Genomic DNA, 14,005 nt, shown 5'->3' with positions numbered 1-14,005 from the left:
GTTGACAGCTACATGATTATCGGGTAAGTATATTCAAAAATTTATTTTACTAATGAAAATAACATTTTTCTGATATTTTATTAGAAATAAGTGAAAGAAATTCCAGATTATTAATAAACTATTTGTATCAAGCTGATTATACAAGTTTTATAATCTATATCATTGTCAATATTTTTAAGTTTTGACATATTTTTCCAAGTAGCAGTGATGTTTTAATTATATGTACATTTACTTAGGTGTTAGCTTAGTACATTTTTTTAAATCAAAGTCGACTTCTCAAGATTGTGTGTTCTTTCAGGGATCTTAGGTAATTTGCTTGTGAGAATCTACTTTGCTGTTATGGGGACAGAAGGACATTCAAGTTAGTTATGACTCACAAAAGGAAAAGTAGTGATTGCTCTAAGAATTCTCTCTTTGGAGAACCAGGTAAGATATGAATTGTATATTAATTTTAACAGCTGTCTGATTTTTATGATAACATTTATACAGTATATGGCAGGTCTTATATTGCCTTGAGAGTCATTTCCTTGAGTAAGGCTCAGAATTAATTGAAATTTCTCCATTCATCTTATTTGCCTTGTTATATTATCCTCTTGGGGTTCCAATGACAGTAATGTGTCATTTACAATCCTATCTTAGATTTATTCCTATGCAGATACTGTACAAACTGTATAACCAGGCAATCAAAAAAGAAAAAAAGGTTTTGAGTACACCATAATAGGTTGCTAGGCAATCCCAATGCATGGCGGCCATATGCGCTGCTTGAATGGCTTACACCACTTACCTCATGGCCGTCTTGCTAAGGCGAGACGAGGCAGTCACTCTTTTCTTCTACGATCATGACTGTCACATCCTTACAAAATAACCTTATTGTGCTTGGTGCTGTATGTTTCTTCTATTATCACTCACTAGCTGTGCTTTCATTATTTATGAGTAAAGTGTGTTTTATCATGGCTAGTACTTCTAGTGCCATACATTTGGGCCCCTGCTGTGATGGCTGCTCCTGTGTCACCTTTATGAGGTGGGTTGATGTCGACCTAAATCTTGTTTGCCCCTCATGCTGTGGCAAGAGATGTTACGTGGAATCTTCATTTGAGTGTTGTAGGGAGTGGTCATCCTACCAGTGGGAAAAATATCGTTTTCAATATTAATCTTACCCGATGATCATGTAGCTGTCAACTCCGTTGCCCGACAGAAATCTACGGTCGGGATACGCCAGCGATCGCTTATACAGGTGGGGGTGTACTCACCAGCGCCATCTGTGGTCAGGTACTCCAGTACTTCTTGTCAACAAGACCTCAATTTTTCCTCTGTCGTGCCGCCGGCAAGACCTACATGGATACGCTGTTGATTTTGGAGTCTTTTGTTCACGGTTTTGGTGAAGTATTTGCTCTAAAATTTAGCCTTCGCTGTACAGGAAGCTTTTCCCTTAGCTTAGATAGCTTTTGGAATTAATTTGATTTATTGGTTAACGATCTTTGCTTTACTTTGGAATTCCCCCTTGACTGTTCCCTAAATTCAAGATGTCCGACCACTCTCAAGCTCCTAAATATAGGCGATGTAGTGTTAGGACTTGTAATAGGCGTCTTCCGAAGGCCTCTGTTGATCCTCACACCCTTTGTTCCGATTGTAGGGGAAAATCCTGTCAATTGGAAGATCGATGTGGGGAATGTGCTGGGCTTTCGGAATTCGAATTTAATGAATTCCTCAAATATACAACTAGGTTAGAGAAGGAGAGAGTTAGGAGGAGTTCTTCTCGCTCTTTGGTTTATTCCTCTCCCCATGTCCCTCAACCTTTTCCTTCCCCTGTGGTGGTGACCCCCGAACCTGCTACGAGTGCTCAGCCTGATATGACGGATATGTTGCGTGCCATTCAGGCTCTTGGTGATAAGGTGGAATCGTTAGTTAGTGACCACAATCTTCTCTTGGCAGATGTCAAGGAACTTAAAGTGAAGAGTGCAGTGGGAAGTGTTAGTGCCAGTGCTGTGCATAGTGTCAGTGTCAGTGTTGCGCATGAGGATACTTCTGTGCGTGCCAGTCGTCCTCCCAGTCCGGGACCTCTTGCAAGCTCCCAAGCCCAGGGGAGAAGCAACGCCGAAGGACCAAAGGGTTCGGCAGGCCTTGATCGGCGCACAGTTGTATCCTCAGTGGTTGCGGGCGTATCTGATAGAGATCGTCACTTCCACTCCCAGACGAATGAGCCCTTAAATTCCTCGTCTGCGGAAGAGGTTTCCAGGAGGAAACGGTGGACCCAGGTCTCACGACCTCTCAAACGTAAGGTCCCTTCCGAGCTAGTCCAACGGCCCAGGTGTAGCCACTGGGCCAGTTCGGACTCGCCGCAGTCATCTGATGACTGCACACCTCCCAAGAGAGGTAGAGTGGTGCCTCAACAGGCCTCTGCTCCAACCACTGTGGACCCCAAGTGGTCAATGCTGCAGACTATGCAGTCTCAGCTTGCGGCTTTGATGCAGGAGTATCAGGCAGAGAAGGTTAGCACCCCTCCTCCTGCGAGCGCTCCTCCACCTCTACGCAGTCCTCCCTGCCAGACGCATGTTCTTGCGGCTCCTCCTGCTTTCATGTGTGAGCTGCCGCATCGGGAGTTGCCAGGTTCCAGCACTATGCGGCAACCTCCTCAACCCATGAGGCAGGAGCCTCATGCTATGCGACAACCTCCTCAACCCCTGAGGCAGGAGCCTCAGGCTATGCGGCAACCTCCTCAACCCTTGAGGCAGGAGCCTCATGCTATGCAGCAACCTCCTCAACCCTTGAGGCAGGAGCCTCATGCTATGAGGCATCCTCCTCAACCCATGCAGCACGAGCCTCATACCATGCAGCATGAGCCTCATCCCATGCAGCTTGAGCCGCATGCCATGCAGCATGAGCCTCATGCCTTACAACCCGTTCTGCAGGATTCAGCCATTCAGCCTGCCGCTCTGCCTTTACCTCTCGCTACTCAACTCTCAGGCGATGAGGTTTCTGAGGATGAAGCTGCCCATCTGGATGATCCTCCATCTGATGTGGAAGGACACAAGTCTTCGCCGCCTTCCTTAGACTTTCGCAAGGTCCTGGCTCTGTTCAGAGAGTTGTACCCTGAACACTTCGTGTCTGCAACCCCTCGTTCTCCTCCCTCCGAGTTTTCTCTGGGCATGCAGTCTACTACGCCTGCCTACACCAAGCTTGTCCTCGCCAGATCATCAAGGAGAGCTTTGAGGGTTATGGGGGATTGGTTGCAGTCCAAGCAGCAACTGGGAAGGACCTCTTTTGTGTTTCCTCCTCCTAAGCTGGCTTCTAAGTCGGGCATCTGGTATGCCACGGGAGAGGAACCTGGCTTGGGGGTTCCTGCCTCTGCCCAGGCCGACTTCTCAAGTTTGGTTGACTCTCCCCGCAGGTCGGCTATGAGACGCTCGAAGGTCTGCTGGTCCTTTTCAGATCTGGACCACTTGATGAAGGGAGTCTTTCGCGCCTTCGAAATTTTTAACTTCCTCGATTGGTGTCTGGGAGCCTTAAGCAGGAAGACTGCTCCTTCTGACAAAGACGCGGCCATGTTGATCATGTCCAGTATGGACAAAGCAATTCGCGATGGTTCTGGCGAACTTGCGGCTATTTTTGTCTCAGGAGTCCTCAAGAAAAGGGAACATCTATGCTCCTACTTATCGGCTGGTATCACCCCTTGCCAGAGGTCAGAGTTGTTGTTTGCTCCTCTCTCCAAGTGCCTGTTTCCGGAGGAGTTAATCAAGGGGATGGCTGCGGCTCTTATCCAGAAGGATACACATGACCTCATGGCTTCTTCAGCACGTAAGGCTAAAACCTTACCTTCCGTGCCTAGATCTTACCGCACCCCTGTTGCTGATACACCTGCTACTAGGTTCATTCCGCCCTTTCGTGGTAGAGCCTCCAGTAGAGGAAGTACCCGTGCAGACAGTCACCGGGGCAAGTCCAAGAAGGGTGCCAAGTCCACGAAAAGCAAGCTTTGACTTCCTTCCTCTCCAGACAGCTGTAGGAGCCAGACTCAAGACCTTCTGGCAAGCCTGGGAGAGCAGAGGTGCAGACGCTCAGTCTGTCAAGTGGCTAAGGGAGGGATACAGAATTCCGTTCTGCCGCAATCCCCCTCTAACCACATCTCCCATCAACCTCTCTCCCAACTACAAGGAGAAGGACAAGAGGCTAGCGTTACAACAAGAGGTGTCGCTCCTGCTACAGAAGGAGGCAGTGGTGATAGTTCGGGACCATCAATCCCCGGGCTTTTACAACCGTCTCTTCCTGGTGGCCAAGAAGACAGGAGGTTGGAGACCGGTGCTGGACGTCAGTACGCTCAATGCTTATGTCACCAAGCAGACGTTCACAATGGAGACGACGAAGTCGGTCCTAGCAGCGGTCAGGCAGGAGGACTGGATGGTCTCGTTAGATCTGAAAGATGCCTACTTTCACGTTCCCATCCATCCAGACTCCCAACCTTTTCTGAGATTCGTCTTTGGAGAGGTTGTGTACCAGTTCCAAGCCCTGTGCTTTGGCCTGAGCACGGCACCTCTTGTGTTTACGCGACTGATGAGGAATATTGCGAAATTCCTTCACTTGGCAGACATCAGAGCCTCCCTTTATTTAGACGACTGGCTTTTAAGAGCTCCCACAAGTCGTCGCTGTCTGGAGAGTCTCAGATGGACTATGGATCTGACCAAGGAACTGGGCCTCCTGGTCAATTTAGAGAAGTCCCAGCTCGTTCCTTCCCAGACCATCGTTTACCTGGGTATGGAGATTCAGAGTCGAGCTTTTCGGGCTTTTCCGTCGGCCCCAAGAATCAACCAAGCCCTGGAGTGCATCCTGAGCATGCTGAGGAGGAACCGATGCTCGGTGAGGCAGTGGATGAGTCTAACAGGGACTCTTTCATCGCTAGCCCTGTTCATCGAGTTAGGGAGACTCCACCTCCGCCCCCTTCAGTACCATCTGGCAGCTCACTGGAACAAGGATATGACGCTCGAGACGGTCTCAATTCCTGTTTCCAAAGAGATGAGGGCTACTCTAACGTGGTGGAAGAACAGCATTCTTCTCAAGGAAGGTCTTTCGTTAGCTGTTCAGACCCCCGACCATCATCTCTTCTCGGACGCATCAGACTCGGGCTGGGGCGCGACATTGGACGGACAGGAATGCTCGGGGATATGGAATCAGGAACAGAAAACGCTTCATATCAATTGCAAGGAGTTGTTGGCGGTTCATCTGGCCTTAATGAACTTCAAGTCCCTCCAGCTAAACAAGGTGGTGGAGGTGAACTCCGACAACACCACAGCCTTGGCGTACATCTCCAAGCAGGGAGGGACTCATTCGAGGAAGCTGTTCGAGATCGCAAGGGACCTCCTCATTTGGTCAAAAAGTCGAAAGCTCACGCTGGTAACGAGGTTCATTCAGGGCGATATGAATGTCATGGCAGATCGCCTCAGCCGGAAGGGTCAAGTCATCCCCACAGAGTGGACCCTTCACAAGAACGTTTGCAACAGACTTTGGGCCCTGTGGGGTCAGCCAACTATAGATCTGTTCGCTACCTCGATGACCAAGAGGCTCCCATTGTACTGTTCCCCGATTCCAGACCCGGCAGCAGTTCACGTGGATGCCTTTCTGCTGGATTGGTCCCATCTCGACCTGTATGCATTCCAGCCGTTCAAGATCATCAACAGGGTTCTTCAGAAGTTCGTCTCTCACAAAGGGACACGGCTGACGTTGGTTGCTCCCCTCTGGCCCGCAAGAGAATGGTTCACAGAGGTACTGCAATGGCTGGTCGACGTTCCCAGGACTCTCCCTCTAAGAGTGGACCTTCTGCGTCAACCTCACGTCAAGAAGGTACACCCAAGCCTCCACGCTCTTCGTCTGACTGCCTTCAGACTATCGAAAGACTCTCAAGAGCTAGAGGCTTTTCGAAGGAGGCAGCCAGAGCGATTGCCAGAGCAAGGAGGATATCCACTCGCAGAGTCTATCAATCTAAGTGGGAAGTCTTCCGAAGCTGGTGCAGGGCCAATGCAGTTTCCTCTACCAGTACCACTGTAACCCAAATTGCTGACTTCCTGTTACATCTAAGGAACGTTAGATCCCTATCAGCTCCTACGATCAAGGGTTATAGAAGTATGTTGGCAGCGGTTTTCCGCCACAGAGGCTTGGATCTTTCCTCCAACAAAGATCTGCAGGACATCCTTAGGTCTTTTGAGACCTCTAAGGAACGTCGGTTGTCCACTCCAGGCTGGAATCTAGACGTGGTCCTAAGGTTCCTGATGTCATCTAGATTTGAACCGCTACAATCAGCCTCTTTCAAGGACCTCACATTAAAAACTCTTTTCCTAGTATGCCTAGCAACAGCTAAGAGAGTAAGTGAGATCCACGCCTTCAGCAGGAACATAGTTTTCACATCGGAAACGGCTACATGTTCCTTGCAGCTCGGTTTTTTTGGCTAAAAACGAGCTTCCTTCACGTCCTTGGCCTAAATCGTTCGAGATCCCTAGCCTATCTAACTTGGTGGGTAACGAGCTGGAGAGAGTACTTTGCCCAGTCAGAGCTCTTAGGTACTATCTGAAAAGGTCAAAACCTTTACGAGGACAATCAGAAGCCTTATGGTGTGCTGTTAAGAAGCCTTCGCCACCAATGTCTAAGAACGCAGTTTCTTACTAAATCAGGCTTCTGATTAGAGAAGCTCATTCTCATATGAAGGAAGAAGACCTTGCTTTACTGAAGGTAAGGACACATGAAGTGAGAGCTGTGGCTACTTCAGTGGCCTTCAAACAGAACCGTTCTCTGCAGAGTGTTATGGATGCAACCTATTGGAGAAGCAAGTCAGTGTTCGCATCATTCTATCTCAAAGATGTCCAGTCTCTTTACGAGAACTGCTACACCCTGGGACCATTCGTAGCAGCGAGTGCAGTAGTAGGTGAGGGCTCAGCCACTACATTCCCATAATCCCATAACCTTTTTTAACCTTTCTCTTGATTGCTTTTATTGTTGTTTTTGGGTTGTACGGTCGGCTAAGAAGCTTTCCGCATCCTGGTTGATTTGGCGGGTGGTCAATTCTTTCTTGAGAAGCGCCTAGGTTAGAGGTTATGATGAGGTCCTTTAGTATGGGTTGCAGCCCTTTATACTTTAGCCACCTAAGAGTCATTCAGCATCCTAAGAGGACCGCTACGCTCAGTAAGGAAGACGTACTTATTAAAGGCAGAGTAATGGTTCAAGTCGACTTCCTTACCAGGTACTTATTTATTTTTTATTGTTATTTTGAATAACTAATAAAAATGAAATACGGGATACTTAGCTTCTTTGTTAACATGTATACTGGTCTCCACCCACCACCCTGGGTGTGAATCAGCTACATGATCATCGGGTAAGATTAATATTGAAAAATGTTATTTTTATTACTAAAATAAATTTTTGAATATACTTACCCGATGATCATGATTTAAATGACCCGCCCTTCCTCCCCATAGAGAACCAGTGGACCGAGGAGAAAATTGAGGTCTTGTTGACAAGAAGTACTGGAGTACCTGACCACAGATGGCGCTGGTGAGTACACCCCCACCTGTATAAGCGATCGCTGGCGTATCCCGACCGTAGATTTCTGTCGGGCAACGGAGTTGACAGCTACATGATCATCGGGTAAGTATATTCAAAAATTTATTTTAGTAATAAAAATAAAATTTTTCAACGTAAGAAACAAGCTAAAAGAGATTGTTCTCCTTCCTATTCTTCCAGCAGGGGTAAGAAACATAAGCTTGTTTCTGCATCAAAAGTTATCCCATACCCTCCTCCTTTGTGTCCGAAGTGCTCTGAGGTCCCTGCTTTGAAGTATGATGTCCATAATTTTACTTATTGATGATCATAATTTTGTTTTGTTGCATCACCTAGTAATGAGATTGTGCATGATGATTCAGAGTTGATTCTTGTGTCAAATCGTTTGGCCCTCAGAGCCTAATCTTGATTCAATCCCAGTATCCTTGGTACATGATTATTCTGCCTTGCAAACATCTCCCTTGCCTCCCACTAGTCTTTTGAGTAGTGAGCCCTATGTGATTGATTATGTCAAGAACAACTTTTTGCTGTTGGAGGTATTTCCTTTATGAGCGGTGAAAGTGTCCCCCCCCCATGAGCTGAACCCTAGAGTCGAGACTGCCATTTATCATTCTCCAGCTCGTTCCCACGACCCAGGCTTGCCTCTTAACCCCCAAGGCCCTTGGCACCACTCTCTTCTTAAACAGTTCTCCGGACTTATCCTAGAACACTCTAGCATGTGATTTTGAGGTTGGTGGGACTGCTTTGTCTGTGTCCACAACTGCAGCTATGGCTAAACCAAGTTGCTCCAAATTCTTTGTGTCCTCTGCTTCCAAGCCAACCACAAGGAAGTCGATTGTAACTACTAAACCTTTATTAGTTTTACGAATTTTGTTAACTAATGGTTCAGCTCAGACGTGCGTTCAGACCAACAAGTCTGTAAGCGGCGCTGTTCCTATGCGTGATGTCATCGGACTCGGACCGAACAATTCTTTCTCTTTTCCTACTGGGTGCATGTGTTGGCCTCCTTTATGACAATGCACTTGAATTCTAAAGATGGATAGCCTCAGTTGGGTCATATGTAGAAACATCAGGAAGATGCAACTTGATTAACGTCAGATCTGTATGAATATTGGCTTTAAGGCAACTCCTCCTATCACTTTTGATCGCCTTCATCTCGCTGAAGCCTCTATCACAATCAGCCGAGTGGGCAGGAACACTAAGGACCATGTCCATTGTGAAAGGATGTTCTTGAAGGAGGATCCATGCTTTAGATTCACTTTAGCCCTAGTCAACTTCTATATCCCTCTATTGTCAGTGTGGGAAAGAAAAACCATACCATCACGCTGTATGAAATTCACGTTAGTAACATTACTGTTTGGCAGCTTGGTTAACACCATGTTTATCTGTCTGTTTTTAATGTTATATTTTCAACTAACAAGCCTGTCCATTTTTTGAAAATATATTTTCAACAAGCCAACCAGACTAGCTGGTAACTGAACTAACTAGCCAAAGGAGAAATTAAGTTGCCTCAGGCGACCAAACTACCACGAATTTCAAGCCATGCTAATAGCGCTAAGGTGACCAACAGTAGAGTGGTATTCAGACCTGCTGGAATTTCTCATGGGCATTTAAAAAAAACTTCCAGAATGGCCAAACCTACTTCGTCAACCACAAGTAAGAAAGTTCCACAAGGCAGTGCATTGGCTATTGCTTCATGGCTGGAGACTATCCAGTATCTCCTCTGAAAGAGAGTCCTTTTTTGGGGCCAACTGCGAAACAACTTTCTGTATAACTCCAAAAGTCCTCCGCAGCAGTCTACCAAGCCAAGTGGGAAATCATCTGTGATTGGTGTCATAGGGGTAATATTGCTCCACTCAAGGCTTCTATTCCCTGATTGCCAACTTTTTAGTGTTCTTGAGGAATGAGAAATCTCTCTGTCACTGCGGAGAAGGGCTATAAGTCAGCCTTGAGTCAGGTTTTCAAACTAAAAGGGCTTGATCTCTCTTCGTCATGCTCACTTTCTGCTCTCATTAAGAGCTTTGAGCAGACTTGTCCTTGACGAGAACTCAACCCCCCCCCTCCTGGCATGTGACAAAGGTCCTTAGGTCCTTGAAGAAAGCTTCCTTAGAACCCATTCATAAAGCCTTGGACAGGGATCTTACCCTGAAAACCATCTTTCTCCTTGGCTTAGCTTTAGCCAAGAAAGTAAGTGAGCTACATGGGCTATAAGACCGTATGTCACACTCTAGAGGCCAAAAAGAAATAATTTTATCTTTTGTTTTCGAGTTTGTTGCCAAAACTGAAAAGAAAATCTGTCCGAGGATGATTACATGATTTGACTTTCACAATACTGTCCCTCAAAGAGGTAACTGATGACTCGGATGATCTTTTACTCTATCCTTTAATAGTAGCCTGTACTATAAGAAAAGAACAATCATCTTACTCCTCAAATTTCTAACTTATTTGTAAGCAGAGGTTGCTCCAAAAAGAATAGAAACATAGTTCTTGCACCAAATTTGTAATTTTTTCCAAGCCATACCTCGCACAATGGTATCAGAGAATCATCTAGATCTGTTCCCTGTCTGTCAAAGTGCAAGGGATTATTGAATTGTAAACTTAATGAGCATGAGTCAGATGGCCTTACTTTTATTCTGATTTTGCATCCCTTCTTGATAGGTCTTTTATGAATTTGTGATAGTTTTATTTTTTCTAGAGGGCATCAGATATTTGAAGCAGACTTTGAATTTTCATTTTGTTTTTTCTGTTTCTATTTTTGTAGAGATTATCATTTCCCACAATAAGTAAGAGCTGTTGGTTGTAACATGGTAAATAGGGGGCACCCTATATGAAAGGATATCTGTTAAAGAGAAGATGATGACAAGTTTCACCAATTGATAACTATTAAAAGCTAACCCAGCACTTCAAGGCATTGTGGAAAGATGATGACAAGTTTCATTAATTGATTACTATTATCAGCTAACCCAGCACTTCCAGGCAGTGTAGTATGAGTAAAATAAGAGGTCATATTTATTAAGAAGAAAATAATTTTAGAATATTAAAGTTTTATTGCAATATTTTCTGCATTATCAAGAATACTGTACATGCCATTATTGTAACTTTTCATTAAAATTGTTTAAATCAATACAGCCCTTCTTCTTACCAGGTCTAAATTGAAGTGATCTACCAGACTTGTACTTACTGTGATACAAGGAAGCTCATGCACCATGAATGAATATAGGAATATGGCTGGACCACTTCCAAGATATCACCAAGGTCCTCCAACTGAAGGAAATAAAAATTACCAATACCATGGTCAGCATCCTTATTATCAAAGCAATCCAGCCATGGGACAGAATCAGTGGTATCAGCATGGATATGGCTACACGCAAAATCGTAAACCATTAACATGTGGCCCATGCAATCGTACGTTTTACAGCCAGCAAAAAATGGATGAGCATTTGAAGGAACATGTAGATTGTCCTTTTCCAGAATGTAAACTGAGTGCTCACATTAAGGTTATTGATCAGCACATTAACAACCAGCACATGCTTGTCAATTTTGAAGCACTCCAGATAGACGATGAGACTTGGATTGCGGAACGTAAAAAGCGATTTCCTTCAGCTCAGAGGGCCGAGTTGCGTAGGGTACAGCAGATGGAGAAACTGAAGAGAGGAGAGAAATTGGGTGTTAGTAAGAGACCCTTTAACAAAGATAAGATGGTCAAAAACAAGAGAGGAAGAGATGGAAAGTGGATTCCAAATAAAGATACAAAAAAACAAAACCTGCCTAGTGAAGTTGACAATGATAAGACAAATGTTGAGGCAAAGAGTTCTTCCAATGGGGACAGTGTAGAAACAAAGAAAAACTTCAGACATCATGTAAAGAAGGGAAAGAACTCTCAAGATAGTCTAGAGGCAAGGAAGACTAACTTTGAGGACAAAAGGATGAGAAAGAGACCAAGGCTGGAAAATTCTCTTAAACCAAGCATTGACGTAGATCTTTATGAATCAGACGAAGAAGTGCTAGGTGTGCCACCTTTTAAAGGAAGCAGACACTTTTATGAAAGTACTGGGGAGGTAAATTACTTTTCTGTAAGCAATTTGAGTAGAAATTTGCCAGAGAAAGAATTTGTCATCAGTGATGATGAAGAATGGGAAGAAAGGAATAAAGATGATAAAAAAATGGTCTTAGGTGGTGCTTTGGGATCTTTAATGGGTGCTTACTCTGATTCAGAAGAAGAAATGGAAGACAAGACAGCAGCAGAACCAAGTATAAAGGTAAAAACGAATTTATCTAAAACAGCAGATCAAACATCTAGTCCAAAGATGATTACTGAAAACGTAGTAAATCAGACTGCTAAGGAAGAAAGTTCAAGGGGTAGAGGGAAAAGAAGACCAAGAACTCATAATAAAAAAGGTAAAAAACCTATTAATATTCAAAGAAGGTCAAGAAGAAGAAAGCCCCTTTTGGAAAAGCTTCTGGAAGCTGACATCATCCATGAAAGAAATATCATTCTGCAGTGTGTTCGGTACATAATTGAGAATGATTTCTTTGATGAAAAAGTTGTAGGAAAGGCAGATACAGAGGAACCCAACTCTCAAAAAGGACTATGTGATTCAATCAAAGATATTAGTAATGATACTATAACGATGCCAGATAAGTTAGTTGTCTCTAATGATGATTCATCTGATTTGTCAAGGAATCAAATCATAGAGTCTGAAGTTTTGGGTAATAATGGTCACAGTACTGAGAGTAAATCAGAGTTATGTGAAGACACTCGTGATAATAATGCAGTTGCAATGGCTAAGTCAGAAATTGTGAGTGAAGAGAATTCATTGGCTTGTGTTTTATGTGAGGATAAAAGTGTGAAACAAATTAATGATATTTTTGATGAAAAGGTTGCAGGAAAAGCAAAGAAAGAGGAACCCAGCTTTCAAAATGGACTTTGTGGTTCAATCAAAGATAAAATTAGTGATACTGTAACGATACCAGAAAAGTTTATCGTCTCTAATAATGGTTTATCTGACTTGCCTGGGGATCAAATTTTGGAGCCTAGAGTTTTGGTTAATAATGGCATTAGTACTGAGGGTGAATCAGAATCACATAAAGCCACTCATGATAATAATGATGCGCATGTATTGGTTAAGCAAGAAATTATGGGTGAAAGCAAATCATTGGCTTGTGTTTCAAGTGAGAATGAAAGTGTAAAATAAATAAATGATTTCTTTGATGAAAAGATTTCAGGAAAGGAAAACACAGAGGAACCTTGCATTTGAAAATGACTGGGATTCAGTCAAAGATAAAGTTGGTGATACAAGTACTATAATGATGCTAGAAAAGTTAGTCACCTCTAATGATGATTTATCGGATTTGTCTGGAAATCAAATATTAGAGTCTGGAGGTTTGGCAAAGAGTGGAAGTAGTACTGATGATAAATCAGAGTTATGTGAAGACACTCGTGATGTTAATGATGCGCTGGTAATGGTTAACCAAGAAATTGTGGGTGAAAGCAAATCATTGGCTTGTTTCAGGTGAAGATAAACTGAGAAACAGATAGCCGAACTGCAGGACAGACGGAGGGAAATTGTAATGGCTCTGTTGCATTGAATTCTTTAAGTGAAGATAGTAGCGTGAGTGTAAATAATGAACAAAAAAGTTTACAGAATAACATTGATAGATCTAATAATTTGCATCGAGAGTAACAATTTTAGGAAATACTATTCTAGTTCCAGAGTATTTTTGTGAATTTTAAAATCCTTAAGTTATTAAACTTTTATCAAGAAAAAGATTTTGTGTGGTAGTCAGTGCCATAATACGTGCGTAAGTCAGAAATGAAAATTTTAACTTTATGAAAGTTTTGATATTGCCTATATACATATGTGCAATGGTTACTAATGTTGATCATGATCCTAAGAGTTTGCTTTTGGATACTAGAAATTCTAGTTATTTATAAAGCTAAACAAGTATAAAGAATTCATAGTGATTTCACAAAATCACTGCGTTTTCTTTTACAGTTTCTGTGATGTGATGGTTCTTGAAATATGCTTTTAAAATTGTTTAGATTTGAAATAGGGTGTGTTACAGTTAAAATTCTATGTTTCTGTAATAGTGGGAATATATTTTCACCCCTTTAGATTGGGTTTCATTCCCTAGTGGTAAAACATCCCTCTATCTTTAAGTAAACCAGACATCTAATTCTATAAATGACACACACTAAACATACTTCTACATTTATTGCACATTTATTGCATTAACAAAATGGGTTTTCATGTTTATTGTTCAAGTACGGTATAGGACTCATAATAGCTTTTATGCAATACTGCTTGTTTCTCATATTTACAAAATTAATTATTACAATGTATATATTCTTTCTTTTCAGTTTCATTTAAGTGTGTACTTGATATACTAATAGTTTTAAATGAGACAAAGTATTTCTTTGATGGTTGCTAATTCAACTTCTCCCTTCTCATTAACTTCATTATTATAA

At 43.1% G+C, this 14,005-nt stretch overlaps 1 protein-coding gene across 1 annotated transcript; it reads left to right on the top strand.

The window, feature by feature from the left end:
• The first annotated feature begins 296 nt into the window (after positions 1-296).
• Nufip (nuclear FMR1 interacting protein 1) lies at positions 297-13,651 on the top strand. Its single transcript, XM_068390185.1, has 2 exons — positions 297-426; positions 10,682-13,651. The coding sequence occupies exon 2, from the start codon at positions 10,743-10,745 to the stop codon at positions 12,729-12,731; it is 1,989 nt and encodes a 662-aa protein (XP_068246286.1). The 5' UTR covers positions 297-426; positions 10,682-10,742; the 3' UTR covers positions 12,732-13,651.
• The last annotated feature ends 354 nt before the right edge of the window (positions 13,652-14,005 follow it).

This window comes from Palaemon carinicauda, chromosome 1 (genome assembly GCF_036898095.1).
Source record: "Palaemon carinicauda isolate YSFRI2023 chromosome 1, ASM3689809v2, whole genome shotgun sequence".
Taxonomy (NCBI): domain Eukaryota; kingdom Metazoa; phylum Arthropoda; class Malacostraca; order Decapoda; family Palaemonidae; genus Palaemon; species Palaemon carinicauda.
This window is presented reverse-complemented; position numbering and strand designations above follow the sequence as displayed.